The 23,850-nt window shown below is 34.0% G+C and overlaps 1 protein-coding gene across 1 annotated transcript in view; it reads left to right on the top strand.

Moving 5' to 3' along the window:
- LOC134262643 (diacylglycerol kinase beta-like) overlaps positions 1-23,850 on the top strand; it is a 69,545-nt gene that overhangs the window by 11,113 nt on the left and 34,582 nt on the right. The window contains 6 exon segments of the mRNA XM_062745019.1: positions 2,917-3,014; positions 7,032-7,148; positions 8,431-8,524; positions 10,460-10,586; positions 16,776-16,852; positions 19,929-20,286. Of these exon segments, the coding sequence (XP_062601003.1) occupies positions 10,517-10,586; positions 16,776-16,852; positions 19,929-20,286 (505 nt within the window). The 5' untranslated portion in view covers positions 2,917-3,014; positions 7,032-7,148; positions 8,431-8,524; positions 10,460-10,516.

Raw genomic sequence — 23,850 nt, 5'->3', positions numbered from 1 at the left:
CTGGTACATTATACTTTGTTTAATGGGAGACTTACAAAGATGTGGTTCTCATCAATAAGTGTATTCATTTCATTTAAAACTTATAAATTACAATAGACAAGAAACATATTGACGCAAGCATCAAAAATCGGCCGCAAACCAATTTATATAACTGTTGAAATTATTTCAGAAGCTGAAATTTGCTGATTTTTTTTTTTTATAATTTTTTATATTTATCTGTTAAAATATCCTCGTGACACACAAAAAAAAATGCATGCGACAATGCCGATTTTCTTCATGCATAATGCATGCACAATATTACATGTATAGGCAATATAAAATGTGCATAAGTCCTCTGCGTCTCTGCACTCAGTTTGGTACAACTTAACGAACTCTGGTGAGTTTAATTTGCTGTTTAAGTAGTTTTTACATAAAACGTACAAAACTAAAGTTTAAACTCAGCTATAGTTTTACCTTAATAAAAACGCAACAAATATATATAATATGTGGGGCTCCTCGCTCTCTCTTAGAGGATGTTAACCCCCCCCCCCCCCCCCCCACCCCTAACTCCTTCTAGATCCACCACTACATTTCTTCTCTTTTGGTGTTGAGATTTGGCGGGAAAATGTTTGGCACATTGTAAAACGCGCTTTATCCTAGTCTTCTGGACTAACATGTCGTAATATTCTTTGCTTTTAAGAAATCAATATTTCATCATATTTTTGAAAAATATCCATAGGAAATGTTTAAATATACACTTCATTTCAAATAAATACAGCAGATCCTGTTTTAAGAATAGAAAGTAAAATTGTTGATTTACAACGCGGGCTTTGTTTTAGACTATGCCTAACACTCGTACTAATTTTCTCCGTTCAGTTATATCAGAGTTTGTCATAGGATTGGATGAAATATTTACCCCATTAATTATAAAAGTTAATATTACGATTATTGTGCTTTTTCCTAAACATTTAGACAATCTTTGTTTAATATTGATCATGTTGATTCGGGCGATATGAATGTTGAATGTTTTTATTTAAATTGTTAACTCCGCAGAAACGCACAGCGACTTAAAACTTTCATATCATATAAAGAAACACACTAGAATGGTTTGTCACTGTGTATATACATTTCCTTTGTAGGATAATAATATACAGTTAAAGTATATCATTAAGGGAGTTAGCAAGATTCCAGTTCCCCAAGACCAGGACTATTTCCCGAGCAAGGTTCGAAATTCACTATACAACTTGCAAAATATCCAAATTGCAAGTTAAAATATTTGTAACTTGCAAAAATTTGCGAGTTGATTTTTTCATGATTGGAATTTTGACCCAGGAAAGAAACATCTGTTTCAACCCGCATTTAGTCTTTTCTTTTTAGTTACTATATCTGCAATTTTTAAATGAATGAGCATGTGCCATTTGATGATCATGTTGAAAATTACGAAGTTTTTTTAAAGATGGATAAATGGCTGTTTATTTTGAAAAGCTTTCATTTTAAAATTGTGAGTTGTCTTTTGAAATATTGAGTTCATTTTTATGGTACTCGCAATGGACTTTTACGAGAAGCACTGATTTCACAGTTGACAGTTTACTTGACATTTAAACCTGCATCATGTATGGAGGTATGGAGTTGATAATAGATAATATACTTTCATGTAAATTAGTTGAATCTGATTGGTCGAGAAACATTTATAAATAAACACTATTACCCGCTGAATAATGAAGCCACGCCCTCCAGTGTAGCAACAGTCAACATTGCTTGACGATGGGTGATATTCCAAAAAATAGCAACTGCGCAGAATTTATGCGCACACTGTTTACTGTTATATGTATTTGTTTAAATCATTCAGTATGATATAATAAATATTGCATGTAGTTGAGTGTAACATTGAAAATTTTCACCTCAAGAAAACCATTGTCAACCGAGGCGCAGCCGAGGTTGACAATGGTTTTCGAGGGGTGAAAATTTTCAATGTTACACTCAACTACATGCAATATTTATGTAAGAGCAGCTTTCTAGTGGTCATAGGTAGTGCCCCTACTGTTGATAGGGGCACTAACATCTGAAGTCTGGAAGTTGAGGGGAGGGTGGTTGTCGTTTTCTTTAAGAAAAACTGATTTATGCTTTGAATAACCTGTTATTTAGTTGAATTAAATGTTGAGCTAAATATTTATATTGTAAAAGAGCTCCCATACATTGTTCTGGTGTAAAATAAGCTGTCAACTGTAAAAGTCAGCCCTACTCTTAAAAGTCCAATTATTTGCGAGTTATAATTTTAGGGAGTTTCTACCCCTGCCAAGGCGCAGTACATGTATATTGTTAATGTTTTTTAGGGTTATTTTAAATTTTGAGAGGAAAATACTGTTTTAAAGATTTAGTAGGTTTTTCTGTACAAGATAGATTCTTGTTAAAAGACTGGGATACGAGTGGATCTTGTTGTAAATTGTGTTTTATCTGCTATTTGTCTGATATTTCAGATGTAAGACAGCTATCTATAGTTTATCTTGTTAAACATGTCGTAAACTTGTGTTTTTCACTGTCAAATAATTCTTATAATCACCTTTCCTCTCCTGTGATAAATTTATTGCAGAATATCTTGAACAGGCAGGGGATAAACATATCTTAAGCAAATAATGCTGTTACATAGATAGCCCCATGGTGCATTAGGAAAACACAATGTTTGATACTTTACCTATAGTGTATAATGCAAGCTGATACTTGGTTTTTCATGGAAAATAGGGGAGGAAGTGAGAGAGGTATTCTTTAGTAAATATTGTTAAAGTACATTTGTACGAAGAATGATCACATCAGTCTTTAGATATACAAACAAGATTATGTCCTGTATTTTAGTGATATAATGATAGATTGTTACGAGTTTTGTTGACTTTCACTAAATCACAATATGCGCCTAATTATTGTTATGTGACTATTTTACAGATTCCGTGCGAGACTATGCACACCACTTGATGAAACACCGTTTAAATGGTTGGGAAGATTGGGTATCAGCTATAAGCTTGGAGGCAATGGTTAGGTGGGTGGACTGTGTAATTATATACAGAGATTTACCTCTCCTTTAGGTGTGAATGCATTCCTCTATATTCCATAAAAATATTGTACATGCATGCATGTGTATTCAAGCATGCTTTCTTTTTATTTGACAAGTTTATATCTGTTTACATCATGACTGCAATTCAAAAGCTGTTTTGTAAACAAAAAAAATTTACATAAGTAATGTGGGTGTATAGAATAATTTTGTACGTTTTATGGACACTAAAAAAATGTTACCTGCCTTTTTTGATTTTTGACAATTGAGTGGGGCAACAAAATATATCTGAAACATATATATATAGGTGTTTCAAATATATATACATGTATATAATGGTAACTGATTAGCAATCCGATGTCCAAGTTAATTACCAATCTAAATGCATGTACACCAGATCCTTTAAATGACTATGACAGGTCACAGTAATAAATATCTGTTGATGGCCAGCAGAAGGCCGATCAATAACATAGATTTTACTTCTCATTAGTAGTACAACAGATTCAGGCATGAAATGGTTGGATTGTTCCACGGCCTGTAAACCACCATGGCATACTGCAGTGATCTGGGAGAGGGGACCATGGATCTGTGTGAGGGGCACACTCTGTAGTGTGTGTGTGTGTTGGGGGGGCACACTGGTGATCTGGAAGAGGGTACCTAGGGTCTGTGTGTGCGTGTTGGTGGGGGAGGGACACACTGGTGATCTGGGAGAGGGGGTCTGTGTGTGTTGGGGAGGGGCACACTGGTGATCTGGGAGAGGGGGTCACTGGTGATCTGGGAGAGGGGGTCCTGGGTCTGTATGGAGGGACACACTAGTAATCTTGGGGAAGGCTGACTTGGGTCTGTGTGTGGGGGACACACTAGTGATCTGGGAGAGGGGGCCATGGATCTGTGTGTGGGGCACACTAGTGATCTGGGAGAGGGGGCCCTGGGTCAGTATGGGGGACACACCAGTGATTTGGGAGAGGGGGCATAGGGTCTATGTGGTGGTGTCAGTCTGTGTGGGCCAGCGCATTGGTGATCTTGCAGGGCCTGAGGGGGCCCCTTTGGACAGTGTGGCTGGAATATAAATGACCTTGGTCAGAGTGAATAGGTCAAAGTGTGTTTTGGTATGCATCATATGACAGTCAAATTATATGTTGTAAGTTTTTTCTTTGCATTTGCTAGGTCTCTTTCGGTATTGTAAGCTTTGTTGTTACCAATTGCTTATACATGTATAGATTTTGATGATTTTGTCTTGCTGACATTTCAAACACACAAGATTCATATCCAACCTCTAGCTCATATCAACAAAATTAGTGATATGATCATCCATAACGCAGAAAACTCAGGTTGTTTCATGTATATCCAGTAAGATTAACATGCATGAACAGCTGATCAGCCATTGTTCAATGTCTTTGATATCTTATAGAGTCATATGATTGCTATCTAATAAACATGAATTTTTAGCAAGTTTAATTCATGTGTTTTCATTTTAATCAATGAGTGTTTATTGTTTAGTTTTTAAAAAATAAAATAAATGTGATATTTACTTAATCTACTGTTAGCCCCCTTTACAGCATATATTGTATTCCCCTTTTTTAAATGTCTCTTTTTGAATTAACTTTAAAAGAGTTGTTACATTTAATAGAAGGGCCTGAATTAAAAATATTATTTTCAAATGATCTGGTCATTATTTAACACCAGCATGAACATTGAACACCATTCCTTTTCATTTTAATATCTTGTACACTATTCTATTTTTTTATGAACACCTTTTTATTTTTTGGATAACATGTGTACCATTCTTTTATTTGATACAAAACCTGCATTTCTTTGACAAACTAGCTTGGACCTCATTTACTTACAATTTCATAACATGAACATAGCATCAGTTAACATGTGTAACACATAAGTCTTACTTTTTTAGCTGTATTTGTTTTAATGAATACAATTATGAAATAAATGTATATTATAGTGGTTATTTAACCCGCATTTTAACGCATATACCATTTCCTATTTCTAACGCAAAATCATGCATATATCGTTTCCCCACAATCATGCATTTTCACGATTTTTAAAAAGTTCATTTAATCTTCAATTTATGGCCAATTCCTTCTATTTTATATTTGCTTAAATCACATAAAATATTAAGAGAAGTTAATTTCTTATTAAAATATAACGTCATAATATTATTTATCCCGCTTCAGACAAATTTGTTGATTACTGATTGGATAAAAGCTAGTCACGTGACGCTGAAATTTTCCGTATTAGGTCTCCGTTTCCGTATTACGTCTCCGTCGAGGCGTAATATGAGAATCAGGGACGCGATTCCGTTGGAAGCGTTGTTATTGTAAATAAAAAATGGCGGCTAAGAAACGGTTAACGTAGGTAGTTTAGTTTAATTTCTTGTTACCGTAACGATATTTTATGTTGATTGTTATTTGATTAAAACTTAATATTTTCGTGATATGCACAAATATTTTTGTTATGATGAAAAAGGTCTTCAGCGGGGTAAATTCGTAACACAGTCAGTTAGTGACCTAATACGGAATCATACAGGGTGTGAAATGGAAATCCGTACTTGGGACTCGGCTTCGCCTCGCCCAATATGGATTTCCATTTCACACCTGTATGACTCCGTATTAGGTCACTAACTGACTATGTAACTAATATTACGCTAAACTTTAGAGAAACTTGTACCACGCTATAAAGTGCTTGCAGGGAAATGGTAACGTCATTTAAGCATTGAATTCATATTTTGGGATGTCTTCGGTACTATAACACACCTGGCCGTGCCGACAAATTGAATACTGCGCATTAGCGCGGTATGATAATTTGTCGGCACGGCCATGTGTGTTATAGGACCGAAGACATCCCAAAATATGAATTCAATGCTTATATTTACATTCTCTAATTTTCCATCTTCATAATTGCTTTTTTTTCTTAATCTTAAATGTGAATTTAGCGCCCTTCAGAACTGTCGTGGTTAATAGATGTAAGAGCCGTTTGTGACGTCAAATGACATTAAATGACGTTAAATGACGTTGCAAAGTTAAATAACACAAACAAACATTGCGAGGAAAAAAAGTGACAAATCAATTCTTAACGCACATAACGTTAATTTTTAGGTTGATTTTTCAGGGTTATAGATTTTCATTAAATTGAAATAAAAATTTTTACATTTTGGTGTTCCTAGAGTATTGAAAATGCATATAGTTCCTACTGTGTATTCTAACGCGCGGTGACAAGGTTTCACGTGTGTTATAGAAATTTGAACATCGTGGAATTCTAATGGATTTCATAAGGAAAATTACACTGAATGTAAATATATTTCTATGACGTGAACATTAAGTGTATGTTGCATAACAATTCAGTAAGTTGTAAAGAATTTAGTTTTTTCAAGTAGATTTTAAGTAGATTATTTTGGATTGATGCTGTAATGTCATGCATACACTTCATGCCTTGAGTGGACCAATACTGGATAAAATTGTTTCTGGTTAGCCTGACATCCTAACTCTATAACGAAATCTTTCCTATTTATCAGAAATTCCAATATTTCTATTTTTCTGGACAACATATTCAGATGATGTCATTCTGTCCGGTGTTAGGTGTCGGACCCTTTAATTGAATTTTTTAGCTCAGTTAGATATCTGTGTGATTCATGATTTACTCTGATTAATGATGAAGAAATAATTAACTTTTTTGAATTGTAGTACTGTCTGGATTTTTACTTAGTTCAATAATGGCCCAATCCAGCATGTATTCAGCTACAAAATCATCTAAACATAAATGAATCAAAGCTATATTGCATGGGAATTTCCCTTAAAGCACCATATTTCGTGCCTGTTATATCAGATTTTTGATAACCAAGAGAATGAGATTTTGGGGAAAATGAAAGGTTGACTTAATTAGTGTGTATTTATATGATTGTATTCATTATAGGGGGGCTTTTATTGATTATGCAGCATGTGGACAGTGCATTTGTTTATCCTGGGACTGATGGGCGAAATCTGTTGATATTTTGTAGGTATTAATTCACATACTTACATTCATGGAAACTGGGACACCTCTGAGGGCTGCCAAATATAGGATCATCTGAAAGACAAAATTCACTGCTTTGGAGGATTTTCAGGTAGAAAGTGAGGTAATAATATTATACTGTGCCTTTTTTGTTTGCTTTCTGTAGGGTAGAGGTGAAATCATTTGTTGACCAGTTTGGTGTGTTTTTAAAAGTTCAGTTAAAATGATGCAGTGTGCATCAAACTGAAATATATTCTGATAAATCTTGATTTTATTAATGTGAGGTAACATGGTGATGTACAAATTATTTAAGATTTTTTTAGGAGTATATCATTCAAAGGTTAAACTTTTAATTTTTGCATATCTTACAGAGACAATTAAAGTTATTACTTGTATACATGTAAAAACTGGAATCAGTTAACTATTAACTGATAACATTTATGAAAACACACATTCTGTTCTTTATTGATTCATCTTTTAATACAGATGTGTTTACTTAGTATGTACATCAGGCATATATATACATGTATACCTACATGTCTATATAACTGTACTTGCATCTTTTGATACACGGTATGTTAATGTATATTCTGAGAAGCAGGATGTAGCTGCACCCTTGGTATGTGCTCAGTAAAATCAGTTTATATTATTAAAATTTATCTATTGATTTTTGTTCAAATCTTTATGCTAAGTTGCCTTCAAGATAAGTAATATGGACAGATAGACATACATGCAAAGACTTCATGGTAAGGATCAGAACTTTTTGTGACAGGAAAACAGCTGATTTTTTATTCATAATGTGACATGCGAAAACTTTAAGAGCTAGCGTCAAAGCAGTAAGATCTTGAATTGGCTAATGGTGTGAAAGTTGCTGGTTAATTAAATATGCATATTTTAATTTCACAGTCAGTGTAATTTCTTAAGACCTTCTGATGATTGTGTTAATGTGACATTTTTTCCTCCTGCAGAACGTGCTGACCCAGCTAACCTAGTTTGTAATCCAATGTTATGTTTATAAGCTTGATGAGGTGTGTGGGAGGATATTTTTTTTATCTGCTCATAAATAGGCCCTAGCGATTTGTTATGGTTATTTCGGTATGTGATAGAATTACGGTCTTATGATTACGTAACAGCCTCGTCCTAAACAAGTCCATCTAAAGTGAAGATCTTTCCCCAACAAACAAGGAATTGCAGACAAAGGTTATTTGTTTGATAAGGGCATGAATAAGCTAGCCATACTTATGAATTGTTGATCCATGCATTTATGAATGCATTATGGAGAGATATGACACAAGACGTGTACTTAACACGGCGATACAAGGATATGTGTGACTAGAGTAGTATATATATATATGTGTGTGTGGATATTACGATGTCTTATATGTAAATATTGTCATTCTTTACAGGTAGAATGCCTGTGAAGTGAACCTGAAGACTTGTTTATGATTTTATCTCATTTTCTGGATAATTATTAATTGGGATTTGTGCAAAAATATTCATGTAAGTATATAATTCAAGAACAAAGTAAGCATCATTGCAAGCAAACATTTTGTTAAATTACATGTACCATATTATTTATTGACAGTATAGTTATGATCACTCTGCTTTAATGTGTCAGTGATAATCTTGAGTATATATATTTATTTATAGATACAACTGTTAATTACACTGTAGAGGTGCATGCTTATATAACTGAGCCCATAGGAAGTAATTCCTTGGGTGGGTGGGGGGGGGGGGGGGGGGGGGGGGTAAATGACCGATTATTTTCAGTTTGGCAAACCATTACCAAGCAAATGTTCCTAGACATACCAAAAATAAAAATGTATCAGAATTTTTACTGAGGAGGCACAAGCATAAAGTAGCATGATTTTGTATATAGTATATTTATTATTTCAAAGCTAATTGGGGGGAGGGATGTCCCTACCATCTTCTATGGCCATGATGATTGCATATCACTCAAAGAGAATATTTCGCGAACTGTCAGATTCACATCTGTTAAGAAGCAAGGTGTGTGTGTGTGTGTGTGTGTGGGGGGGGGGGGGGGGGGGGGGGGGGGTTACATGCTGCACAGCTTGTCTAAGAAGATGAAAAAATATACCTAGCACAGGCAGATTCCTGCATGACATGAATTATGACAGCTGTTACTGAATTGTAGCTTCTCTAAGAATGGGTTTGTTTATGTTGTAGTCCTAATGTGTTATCATTGAAAAATGTGCATTTTTAAACATTGAATGAGAGAAAACCTAAATCCTAGTCCTGCCATGCTCCTATTCACCTTACTAAATGTGCATATCACGTTCCAGTGTCTGGAACTGCACAAGTATAGGACAGAGCTTAGTCACTTTATTTGTTTATTTACCATGAAATGAGAAAATACAATGCTGCCATTGGTTCATTTTGTTTTAATTTTGTTATACATGTTATAAATCTTAGAAAAGGTTAACATTAATGCAGATTTGTTTAAAAAAAAAGACAACTGTTCCTCTCTGGCTTCTTCAAGTGGTTATTTGGGGCAGAATTCCTTGTTGACATAATGTAAGCTGACAAGTCTGAAAATAAGCCTGATTAGAATGGTACTCACTAACATAATTGAGGGGCAGGGGGCCACAAAGTATGTTACATCCACTTCAAGTTCTCATCAGCAATCCAGCTTCACTTAAGACACATTAAGATAATTAGATTTTGTCCAGCAAATTTAACAATGAAATTTAAAAAAAGGTTAACTGATTTCATATTTTAATCATCCAATAAGCCTTTACTGGTTTTATGTTAAGAAGTATCAAAGAAAAAGAAATCAAAGTGGATCCATTCAAAGTTATAGTTTGAAGCTTTAAGCTATAGACTCAGATTTAGTGAAATATAATCTGAATGCATTATTACATCACTGTCTACTGCCTGTAATTTATCTCCCTTTAAAAAGATCAAAGATTTGTCAACAGGACTTTTAAATTTTTAAAATCATAAAAGAAAGGAAATGACAAAATTGTGTATGGGAATGCTATTATACTGTATTGGGGAAGGTTTTTTTTATGAATAGGTTTTTTGTTGCTTCCCTTTTGATTATTTTTTACCTTTTGATGCACATTGTAATAAAAGTCCATATTTAATCTGGATATCATGCAAGCAGTTAACATTTAAATGATGCAGTCATGTGCATGATGTATACTTTATACTGTTCATTTGGCAAATTGTCTGATATACAGAATTTGTCTGCACATATTTACATATTACTTACCGTAATGTGAACAAAGTGGAATCAATTTATCAGCTGCCTGGTCCTCAGAGAATTTAGGACTCTCTCAGTTCAATCTGTTCCAGATTTCGTATGCAAAAAATTAGTTATGGCTCCCTATGAACCATTGTCACCTTTGTGGTGTAGAGCAGAATACATAATCCAATCCTTTCAAGACCCAACATTAAAGATTTTTATTTCAGAACTTGATTTGTGGAAGTAAAGTTAACAATGACACCAAACTTACTGAAGTCAGCTTAATGATGGCCGACATGGACTGGAAAAAGATCAGTGCAGAAGAGTTCCACCAGCTGCAGGAGTACACGTCATGTAAGTTTGTCTGTCTGTATAAAACAGTGATAAGTGTATTGGCATTGGGAATTCACACCATGTAAGTTTGTTTGTCAGTATGAAGCAACTACAGGTGTATAGATTGCAGGCATACACCTTATGTAAGTTTGTTTGTGTGTCTATCTGTGTGCACCAAGTAGGTGTAGACCTCATGTACGTTTGTCTGTCTGTATGAAGGAGAGCTACTCATATAAATGTGATGGGCTTGTGAACAAAGTAGGAGTGTATAGGCATTGCGGGCTGACCTCTTGTAAGTGTTTTTTGTCTGTATCATCTATGGATCAGCTATAAATGAATGCATAGAATATAAACCAGCTAGAACTGTATTAACTGAGAGCATACATTTCATGTGAGTGTGTCTGTAGGTCAAACTCTATGGGACGGAGAAAGGATACATGAGGATTCTTGATATTCAGGGTAAAATACTGTTTTGGACTTCCTGGTCACTTTGATGTATCCATGCTATTTTAGATAATGGTGTTTAAGATACCAAAGTTGAATTGTATAAAAATGGTTTTATGTAGATTGTTGTCTGTTATAGAATCTGAAGGTCAAGGTCAAGTGACCTTGATTTCAGTATTAAGCTTGACACTACAATATGGTCAGAGTTTGAGGGAAGCCATGGCTATTTATAGCAATAAGTAGCTAAGATGAAGGGGTATTTATTCTGATATTTGTTTAAGGTACCTTTTTTTCCATTGTGTGTACATAGCAATTACCATCACTGGGCATATGGTTATAGCCGGGTTAACCAGCCTGATGCTATACAAGTCTATTAATCCCAGGGATATAAAAGGTTTAAGCAGTTTTTGTTGTTTACTGAATCTACAACTTCTTCGTAAATGGGGAAAAAGTTTCTAAATTTATTCAGCCCTGATCATTTGTGTAATTGATTTTTTTTGTTTTACCACTGAGCAATTTGCTAGAAAGGTTTTCCTACGGATTCTTGTTTTTAATGGAAGGGATTAAAATTGCGATCCATATGTGTATAAAACTGTACAGATAAATTTGCTGAGTTAGTGATGTTCGGGCCGTAATGATAAGAATGATTGTGAGCCATTAATTTTCGCATCTCGTCCCTAATGGTTAGCCAGTGTAGGCAGGGTTAGCCCTGTCTGAGACTTCTTTGAATCAAGATGCATATGTATAATCATGGTAGATAGTGTCCACAAGGAGTTTATATTTAAATAATTTGTCATTTCTGTTTGAGCTAGTATATAGCTCCCAGTAGAAGAAGCAAGAAGGGTCCACATCACTTGAATGATTAAGTTACTGTCTTCTCTAATCTTCTATCAGAGGAATTTATCAAGCCATCATTTGAATAGGGAGCATATAATTTGTATTTCAAATAAAGCTTGACTTATATTAAGTCTAAATCAATCTTAGGTCTAGCTAAGTTCAAAAATATAAGACAAGCTTAATTCAAAAGTCACACTGAATTTTATTAAAGGATCATATTAAAAAAACAAATCAAAATCACAGGTATTAAGTTTTATGCATAGAATTGTGGAATCAGGGTCAATGTTTATGGGTAGGCAAAATTTTATCATGTAAGTGTACTTGCATGGGTTACTCGTATATTCAGAACATTCATTGAATAATGACAAATTAAGTGTTTGTGGGGATGTAAATGTTAGGATAAATCCATGGTCGTTGGTGATAAATCCATGGTCGTTGGTCTCCCATGCTCCCATTGATTCCACAGTAGTTAAACTTGTGGAGGATGCCTCTAATCTATACACTGCACACTGATGAGTTCTATTTTTTGATACTTTGGTACACTTAAAATGCAGTGAGAGTCAGGTTTCTTTGCTGTCTGAGAACATTTTTCTTGGGACAGAATGGCAGGTAGCCTACAGCTTACAGAGCACCTGACTGGAAATTCAGGGGGCCCGGTCCAAATCCCTGTCTGGTTCATCACATTTTTCTCCTCTTCTGTTATACTTGTATAGTGTATATATAGGGGGCCCCCCTTATCAAAATGAAATCCATTTAGATACCATTTAAAAGCCATTTCTTTTCTGACCATTTAAAGACCATTCAGAAACCATTTTATTTCGTCAATTCTTTCAAAAATTCTCAACAGAAAGGCTGATCATTTAAAAACCATTTTTCATTTTATCTCCATTCAAACTCCATTCAAAGTCCATTCAAACACCATTCAAACACCATTTTTTTGGGCCCTGTAACATGCAAATTAACCATTCCAAAACCATTTATGCAAATGAGATGAAAAATGAAAAATAAATGGTTTTTGTTTTAACCATTTAATATCCATTTTAAAACATTTTCTCCATAATTAAAAAATGAAAAATTTAGGTGGGTCCTTAATTGATATCCATATGCAAGGAATATTAAGCACTTTAAAAATCCATCTTAGTTGCAGAGTCAGTCACAAAATAGAGGTCACTTGTTCAATTATTTCACATATTCGGTTTTTGAATTCTAGGAAATTTTATCAATTAAAATCCCAATTTGATCTGAATTGTGGTAGTCTTGCTCCATCTTTGAAAATTTATGTATCTTCCCGTGCTTATTTTTGTGCTCCATGTCATGTCCATATGACAATGTATGCAAGCAGTATTCTAAAAGCAAGAAAATATTTACAAAGACTTATTATAATTGATGTTAATCAATAAGAATTTACAAAAGTGTCCATCAGTCTGACAAATTTTCATTATAAATTAACAAGATTGGTTTATAGATTATTGCATCAGTATGATTAATGGGCACTTGATCCTTTTGCGTTTTCTTTGGGAAACAACATTTTTCTGTAACTCAGAAATTAATAAAAAATTATGTACATAATCCTTACCACTCAAAAAGAATAAGGTCCTTTCAGTGAATAGAATACAAATGTGTTGCATTTCTTCTGCTGTAACTTAATACGTTAAATTAAACTTCCCAATTGGGCAAATGTTTGAAACACGAAAACAGTCACAAATAATCATCTTTCAAGAAATAAGTTATCTATTTCTGCTTTGACCATCAATATACAGTTTTGTCAGCTTCAAAAAACACTGAAAACCTATATATTCCTTGAAGAATAGTCCATCCATCTAAACTCACTACCAGCTAGGTCAAAGTGCTCTTGTCCAATATTCAAACTTAAACTAGAAAAGGCGGTCACTACAGAGCTTGGGAAGAAATCTGATATCCAGTGCCCCATTATAAAAACCTGGCACATGGCATCAATTAACCACTGATAAATCTTTCTTAAAATTAAAGGCTAAGACTAACCATTTTTTCCTTGTCTTCCATTTCTCAGAAAATAAATGGGGGAAAAATGGCCCCATCAAGCAAGGTGGATCACCAAACTGGCATTTCTTTTCCATTTACTCAAATAAATGGAAAGAAAATTTTGGAACTTCACCATTTAAAATACATTTTCTAACAGAAATGGTTCTTAAATGGTTCTGAGAAAATGGTCTATGAAAATTGAAAGATAGAGAAATGTAGGAAAAATGGTTTTGAAATGAAAAATGGCTAAAAAATGCTGAATAAATGGAGATAAAATGGAAAAATGCCATTTCTTTTTGCTATGGGGGGCAATAAGGGGTCAGTGATATTGTGAGCACTCACCATTAAAACGTGACCTTCTGGACAGTAACCTCAGACCTTTACTTACAATTACTTATCTTCAAATTGAAAATGCATTTATTTTAAAAGGTTTGTTTTTGTTTTGTTAAGTCTTGTAAATCTTAAGCTTTTGAATTCTTTCCTCCAGAAATTTTACAAAATTCCTGTTCTGATTCTCGTTTGTGAGGTTGAGCTTCCTTCTGAACTATACAGAGGAATCCATTGGTTTTCCTCTGTTTTTGTTACATTTATTTTCATTTCTCTTACATTTTGACATTTTCTCTTCATATTTCAATCAGTTTTAAAATATTCAGTTCTGAGTAAACAAAGAAAAGAATCAAACTATTATTGAAGAGAAAACAATTCACATGATTCATAACAATTGAATCCACACCATAAAGTCATTCTTGTTCTTTATATGTGACTACTGTGTTACATGTAAGCTCTGAAGGAATACATGTCCTATTTTATTATCGTTCTAGATGTAACACTAGAATAATGTTCTTGAAAGAATAATACAGGTCTTTTTTTTAACAGTTTGAAATTTTCACTCTAACAACAGTGGTGCTAATTGATAATTTTTTGACAGTAAATCCAATACATTTCTTTTTTTTACATTGATGTCATAGATCACAATTACCATCATGCTGTATATAGGAAATGTTTCTAATTTTTGACCTAAATAGGATTATAATGTGTCAGCTTGGATGTAAGAAAATAGGTTTTAGTAGATTCCATTTTTAGATGGTCGGCAGTTTAGCTCCATGCAGACTACTGTAGTGGAAAATTATTGTTAGTGCACGTCTTTTTACATGCGACTTTATTGTTGCAATGATCCATCCTACACATCTGTTAAAATGTTAAGCTCTTAACATACAAGACTTAAGGCAGTGGGATGCTGAATGGGTTTGGAAAGACAAATTAGAAGTAGTCACCCATTGATTAGGAAACACGGAGCCTTGACAAGGGACAGGAAATTTGTCACTGGATTTCCGGAAACGCAAACAAGGAAAGAACTCAGGGAACATTCTTGTTTTTTTAAGGACTTGTTAAAGATTCATTTATCTTTTAAAGTATATTTAATTTTTTGCATGCACATCTTCTGACATCATATCTTCTGAAGGACATATAGAGGAAGATAACTTGACACTTCAGAAAAGAAGGGATGTTACTTGTGTAAGGTTTCAAGTGCTCCTTAGAGGGGATACTGAAGTACATGTTCAACCCCAGTAAACAATTCACATGAAATACTGTGTTAATGTCGTACATCGTGCACCGAAAAGCATTCATCATGTAGTCATTTACTGCATTGAATAGGAATGGATTTTCGATCCCTTGGTTCAGATATATGGAAGTATGTCTTTAATAAGTGGATTGATCTAGGTGAGTTAGGATCATGTGAATTCAGGGTCTACCAAAAAATACTCTATTGTTTGTCATATTATGAAGAAAACATTCTAAGAATTTCTTTATTGTATGTAACAGTGTTATTGTATATAATATGACTGTGTATTGAGAAGTTTTCATAGTGCCAGGGAAAAGGGGAGATCACCCTCAGTGGCTAGAATATTTGAACCTTCTCTGACTGATCTTTAAAATTATTTTGTGTTCTTATAACCTAAAAATGTCACCTAACAAATACTGTATAGAAGTATTTTTTAAGTTATTTTTATGCCCCTCTTTGAAGAAGTGAGAGCATAATGCTTTCACAGCTGCTGTCTGTCAGTCATTTGGTCTATTGGTCTGCCATTACTGTCTTCATAACTGTTGCACATACTGAAATGAAATTTGGTATATAGATTTATCATAAGAATGTCTAGATGAAAGTCTGTTTGGGGTATGAATGAGCGATTTTTGACAGAGTTGTGCCCCTTGGACTTAGAAAAATTCCAATGCTTTGCAGTCTCCATTTTCTTTGAATGTATGAAGAGGGGGGGGGGCATAAGTGTTTCTGAAACATATCTTGTTTTTTTTAGCAACAATATTCTAATCTGTTCATTGTTCTGTTTCTTCCAATAGTGTCTGTCGACTTAAAGTCATATTAATTTGCATTTCTTAGACTTAACAGTTGTCCTATAATTTTCCTAATATTTGTTTGGTCCTAATTCTGCTTATTTAAGATAAGTTCATAATTTTTCACCTTCAATTTTTTTCCCAAAATCACTATTTGTAAATACTATTAAGGAAAATAATACATATTCAAATTTCACTCAGTAAGATATGAAGATGCTGAATGATATATGATCAGGTGATGTTGGTTTTGTAAGTCATGTATTTAATGAAAGTTAGAAAAAATTCTGTCAACATAGCAATGGTTTTTATCTACTTTAATTTTCATTAGAAGTGCTTCAGCAAAAACGACTTGTAATCACAAAAAATGAACTGATTGTCATGGGTACTGAGTAGTTGGTGTATTCCTGATCAGGCACTTTAAAAAAAATATTAATTTGTGTGTATGAAAGGATTCTGTTAGACATACTAAGGTAGCACAGCAACACATAGCCTTTTGTTACAGTACATCTAATGCAGTAGACAATAGAAGATATTGATAAGAAATTAATGTTAAATCTTCTTTTTCTCTAAATGCAGATTCCTCAAAGAAACTTAAAGACGTCTTAGAAGAGTTTAATGGAGATGGATGTTTGTCCAAGTATAACCCAGAAGAGGTATGTCTTTCATTTCTGTCACAGATTTCGATCATCACACATTACCATATGATAAAATACATCATCACATGTTGCCATATGCTGAAGTTCGTCATCACAAATTACCATACAATGAAATACATCATCATGCAATACTATATGATGAAAAACATCATCACACCACCTTTTGATAAAATACCATATCACATTACCATATGATGATGTTCATCATCACGCATTAACATATGATGTTCATCATCACAAATTACCACACTGAACATAAAATTATCTTATACTTACATTTTACATGTTTAAAAGCACCTTAAAATATGCTTAATATTTCAATTTCTCACTGCCCTATATCATTACCTTTTTATTAGCTCAAGTGAGCTTTTCTGATCACATTTTGTCCGTCGTCCGTCCGTCCGTCTGTCTAGCTGTCTGTATGTCTCTCCGTCTGTAAACTTTTCACATTTTTGACTTCTCAAGAACCACTGGGCCAATTTTGACCAAACTTGGTACAAAGCATCCTTGAGTGAAGGGGAATTTAAATTATTACAGTGAAACTCGGTTAAAGCGAAGTCCTTGGGACCTGTGAATTTAATTCGCTATATCTGTAATTCGTTATATCCATATAACAAATTCGTATAACCATATATAGCGAATTCGCAATATGCATGTTTTCCTTCAAGTATTACTACCAAATATGTTAGGGAAGCATATATTACAAAACATATCTTCGATAACTTAAAGTTTTATTATGCATTGAATTTTATATACAAATGCTAAAATGAAATAATTTAATTTCACTTGTATCAAGCAATTTCATTGGTTGAATCATTCAGAGGAACATATAACATTTTGTATAACATAACTTGCCTACGTCACAATGAGTTACGTCAAAAACATATCACTCCGCTTGACGTTACCTTTAAAATATTGCTCAATTTGAAGCCTCTTTCCAAAGAAAATATTGTCTCATTGTCTACACTGAAATTAAATTATAAGGAATGAAGCTAATTTCATTTTATGTTATGTTGTTCGCGGTCTATAAAGCGTAAACCGCCCCAAGTTATGTTATGCCGAATAACATAAGTTGAAATAAGCTTCATTTCTTACATAAAGTCAGTTTAATTTATCAATTTTTTTTATAATCTTTGAAAGTTCGTTATAATAGATGTAAATTTCATTATATTTAACCTCAACGGGACTTAAAATTAGTTCGCTATATCCGTAAATTCGTTATATCAGAGTTCGTTTTAAACGTAAAATTTTACTAAGATTTGTTAAGAATTTTGCCGGGAACCAAGAAAAACTTCACTATATCCGTGAATTCGCTATATCCGTGTTCGTACTAAACGAGTTTTACTGTAAAATGAAGGGCCAAGTCCGTTCATAAGGGGAGATAATCAAGAAAAGACAAAAATAGGGTGGGGTCATTAAAAAATCTTCTTCTCAAGAACCACTGGGTCAGAAAAGCTGAAACTTATGTGAAAGCATCCTGGGGTAGTGTAAATTCCAAATTATTAAAATCATGACCCCTGGGGGGTTGGTCGGGGCCACAATGGGGAATCAAAGTTTTACATAGAAATATATAGGAAAAATCATTTGAAAATCTTCTTCTCAAGAACCACTGGGCCAGAAAAGCTGAAACTTACATGGAAGCATCCTGGGGTAGTGTAGATTCTAAATTGTTAAAATCATGACCCCTGGGGGGTTGGGCGGGGCCACAATGGGGAATCAAAGTTTTACATAGAAATATATGGGAAAAATCTTTGAAAATCTTCTTCTCAAGAACCACTGGGCCAGAAAAGGCTGAAACTTATGTGGAAGCATCCTGGGATAGTGTAGATTCTAAATTGTTCAAATCATGATCCCTGGGGGTAGGGCAGGGCCACAATGGGGAATCAAACATTACATAGAAATATACAGGAAAAATCTTTGAAAATCTTCTTCTCAAGAACCACTGGGCCAGAAAAGCTGAAACTTATGTGGAAGCATCCTGGGGTAGTGTAGATTCTAAATTGTTAAAATCATGACCCCCGGGGGTTGAGCGGGGCCACAATGGGGGATCAAAGTTTAACATAGAAATGTATGGGAAAAATCTTTGAAAATCTTCTACTTAAGAACCACAGGGCCAGAAAAGCTAAAACTTAAGTGAAAGCATCCTGGGGTAGTGTAGATTCTAAATTGTTAAAATCATGACCCCCGGGGGTTGGGCAGGGCCACAATGGGGAATCAAAGTTTTACAATGGGGAATCAAAGCATCCTATGGTAGTGTAGATTTCAAATTGTCTAAATTATGATCAGTGGTATAGGATGTTGTCACAATATGTATAATAAGTGGGAAATCTGGTAAAGAACGGAATGGTCAAAGCTTCTCAGGTGAGCGATGTGGCCCATGGGCCTCTTGTTAACTTCTCTAGCCGCTTTGTGACATCACTTTAGCAAAAGGTATTGCTATTTTTATCTAATATGTTTACAGCCCTTTGGATTTTAATGAATGTGTTATTTATTCCTATTTTTCTCTGTGTTTACAGCCCATTGGATATGACTGTTTTGTGTTATTGATTGCTATTTTTATCTCTATTTACAGCCCATTGGATATGACTGTTTTGTGTTATTGATTGCTATTTTTATCTCTTTTTACAGCCCATTGGATATGACTGTTTTGTGTTATTGATTGCTATTTTTATCTCTATTTACAGCCCATTGGATATGACTGTTTTGTGTTATTGATTGCTATTTTTATCTCTATTTACAGCCCATTGGATATGACTGTTTTGTGTTATTGATTGCTATTTTTATCTCTTTTTACAGCCCATTGGATATGACTGATTTGTGTTATTGATTGCTATTTTTATCTCTATTTACAGCCCATTGGATATGACTGTTTTGTGTTATTGATTGCTATTTTTATCTCTATTTACAGCCCATTGGATATGACTGTTTTGTGTTATTGATTGCTATCTTTTCTATGTTTACAGCCCATTGGATATAACTGTTTTGTGTTATTGATTGCTATCTTTTCTATGTTTACAGCCCATTGGATATGACTGTTTTGTGTTATTGATTGCTATCTTTTCTATGTTTACAGCCCATTGGATATGACTGTTTTGTGTTATTTATGGAGACTTACTTGGATGCTCAATTACCAGAGGATCTATGCAAACACCTATTCTACTCCTTCATGAAGAAGCCTTCCCAGGCGGTGCTGGCGCCGCCCACTGTGGGTAAGGATCTACATCTGAAGGATGTGGCGGCCGTGACTGCCTCCCAGACTGTATGTGCTCCCATTACACATTTGGGGACTGAAATTCTGGTTGAAAAAGATAGGCATCATTCAGGATTAGCTGAAAAACTCCACGGCTTAACCGAAAAACTAAACCTCCATGGCCTGGGTCATAGTCGGCATGATAGCGGAGGTGGTGAAATAGGGAGACGGAGTCGAGCAGGTACCCTCAAACCTGTCAGTCAACCCGGGGCTTGCATGGCGCCCCCTGGTGTTGTGGTTAGCTCTGTTTTATACGCTGCCTGATATTTGTTGTGTTGGATAGAGTGGAGGTTTACTTTACTTCTATAATATTGCAGTATATGATGCGGATTGGTCTGTTGTATATCATGCGTTTCTAAGCAACTGCACTAAATATACTCTTAAATCCTCTAAATTATTGGACATACCACTGGAAGAGGTCGTCTTCTTTTGTTGTCTGTTTAGTGCCAAGCTCAGGTTAAGACATAACTATACATGGGTTACAGTCATTGTTTATTACTTCATTACAAGATGAATTCAAGTAGGTTTTAAATGAAAACTCATAGTTTTACTGTAAAAATTTTCCTCAGGCTCGTAACTTTCTGACATCACAATTTCTGTTTGCATGGGAATATTCTCTAGGATAATCCTTTAGAGAGGTGGTGGACAAGTCTGATAAGAATCGTATACAATTGTCAAAATTCTATTTGTATTTATTCTCTTTATAGCTCACCTGATCTGAAGGCTCAAGTGAGCTTTTCAGATAAAAATTTGTCTGTTGTCTGTCCTCCTAGACATCATTATTGTTGTTGTAAATTTTTCACACTTTCTTACTTTCTCTAGTACCACTAGACCAGTTTCAATTAAACTTGGCAGAAGATATCCTAGGGTGAAGGGCATTCATAATTGTTCAAATGAAGGGGCACACCTTCTTAGCTCCCAAGAGGAGATAATTAAGAAAAAGTGAAAATTGGGTGGAGTTTAACATGTGCATATTGAAAAAATCTTTAAAAATCAAGGATATTAAAGCCTTGATTAGGCATATTACTATAGAAACATCTGCAAGTAGTTTACATTCAAATTTGTTCCAATCATTGCCCCACCAAATGTAGGGTCAGGCCACAACAAGGTTGTATATAGAAGTATATAGGGAAATATCTGAAAAATTTTCATCTTATACCCATCATGTTTAAATGTATAATAAGGCATCTTTGGGTAGTGAATATTCAAATTTTATCAAAGTTTGTCCCCTTGGAGGTAGGGCAGTCTATATTAGAAGTTTTAAAACATTTACATATTAGAAATTTATATAGAAATTACAAATGTAATAGTTTTTAGAAATCCTCTGAAGACCTGATATGTCAAAGAAATGTGAAAGCATCATTAGGCAGTGTAGATTCAAGTTTGTTTATATCCACCCCCTTCCTAAAAGGGGTTATTGGGACAAGTTATTTTAAACTTTTTGAATTTTCTAGACATTGTGAACAGGTGAGCATTGTGGCACATGGGCCTCTTCTTTCATTTCCAGTTATTGTATTTGTTAAAAATATTACAGTACATATTGCGTTTCAGTTAAAAATATTGCAATATATTGCAGCAATAAAAAATCTTAAGGCAATACCGAGCCCTAACACACACACTTGTTTTATTTCTTAAGTTTATAACACACATTAAGATGAAAAGTTTTTTTATATACCCCAATAAATATTAAATCCGTCTCGCAGACCATATTTTGATGAAATATCAATAAATTTCTCAGTCTGTGGTTTTTTATGATGATTATCAATGTGTAAAAATAGTTTGTAAAAAAAAAAATGAAGCTGGGTTGAAGTACATCGAAAAGGGAAAAAAATGATTGATGGCCCAGGTACATGCTCTTTGTTTCAATAGAATGATCTTTCATGGCTTCTAGCAAAGCATGTTTAATTATAAATTATGTATGCCTCAATATATATAAAGCCATGCAGTTTGAATTGCTATTTTATAAGTATATATTTAATGATTATTTTAATGAGTGCATGTTTTAGAACAGATTTCCAAAAAACTGATATTATGTATTGCATTTCTGAAATTTTTTAAAGGTGGGATTTGGCAGAAATCATAATCTAAACATGAATTAAGGCAAAGGAGTGCAATATTGTTAGCACTTAAACACAAGTATTGTTAGTATGTTATGACAATTTGTAAGCATGCAATACTCATATATTATAGATCATGGTGAAAAGTTAATTAGTGTTTTTGTGTAACAATTTTTCATATGCCATAGTTTAATGCAATATGTTTACAAAAAAAAAGGAAGGGTGTTTCAATGGGTTCATGTATTTTTGAAATATAATTTTTTCAATTTTTCAGAAACTTTAAAGTCCATCGATTCAGAGTGATATATATATGGCTTATTGCATGATAATCATTATAAATTTTTAAAAATTTCAACAAAGTGAAAAATAATTGGATCACAAACTATACAATAAACCAATTAATTCTATTAGAAAATACTCAAAACCGTACATTTTAAAACAAATGTATACTTAGTGAACACAACTGGAGACAATAATTAAATTATATATATTTTACTATTACCCACCTTATTTTTGCAGATATTTGATTTACTTTCCAGGAAATGTTAAAAAACATGATAAAAAAGTAAGTAATCCCATTTATAAAAATTTCAGAGATGCAATACACTGCATGCTACATGTCAGATTTAGTTTGATAGTAATTTGATGATGTTTGATTCGTAAGAATTCAATGTATACTTCAGAATCTATGATTCTGGTACTTATTGTACAGTAGTGGTTTGAGTAGGTATAAAAGAAAGAGAATTGTTCAGCCATATGTTGCCTATAGATGGTAAATGATCTATCTGTGGCTTCATATGTTTTAGGAAGAACTGCACATTATTTCTCGTTAAAGACTTACTCGTACACAGTTAATTGTGCCATTGTGAGTCTGAAGCAACTCGATGTTCAATCTGCGCCGAGTAAATGAAAAAAAAATTATATCTAGCAAATGCAACAACTGAGTCCAATGTTTAAAGTATTAATTTACAGTGACTGTCCAAGAAGTTTCAGTAAATAAAGTTCTACAAAAAATTGCATAATGAATTGATGAATACAAATTATTTTGAATCTGAACATAGTAAAACTAGAAGATTTTGTTTAATTATGCCCCCTTTCGAAAAAGGGAGGGCATATTGCTTTGCTGCTGTCTGTCGGTCGGTTGGTCTGTTGGTCTGTCGGACCATTTAGTTTCCGTTCATTTTCTTCACAACCGTTGCACATACTGAAATGAAATATGGTATACAGGTATATCAGATGAATATCTAGGGCAAGTTCTGTTTTGGGTATGATCGCACCATGTTTGACAGAGTTATGCCCCTTGGACTTAGAAAAATTCCAACTATTTGCAATTTTCGTTCATTTTCTTTGGAGAGGTTGCACACATTGAAACGGAATTTAGTATACAGATTAGTCAGATAAATAGCTAGGTAAAATTTTGTTTTGGGTATGATAGCACCATAATTGACAGAGTTATGCCCCTTGGACTTAGAAAAATTCTAATTATTTGCAGTTTCCGTTCATTTTCTTTGGAGAGGTTGCACACATTGAAATGGAATTTAGTATACAGATTAGTCAGATAAATATCTAAGTCAAGTTCTGTTTTGGGTACGATAGCACCATAATTGACAGAGTTATGCCCCTTGGACTTAGAAAAATTCCAATTATTTGCAGTTTCCTTTCATTTTCTTTGGAGAGGTTGCACACAT

Source organism: Saccostrea cucullata, unplaced genomic scaffold (assembly GCF_032062105.1).
Source record: "Saccostrea cucullata isolate Sc308-1 unplaced genomic scaffold, CSIRO_AGI_Scuc_v1 ctg625, whole genome shotgun sequence".
Taxonomy (NCBI): Eukaryota; Metazoa; Mollusca; class Bivalvia; order Ostreida; family Ostreidae; genus Saccostrea; species Saccostrea cuccullata.
This window is presented reverse-complemented; position numbering and strand designations above follow the sequence as displayed.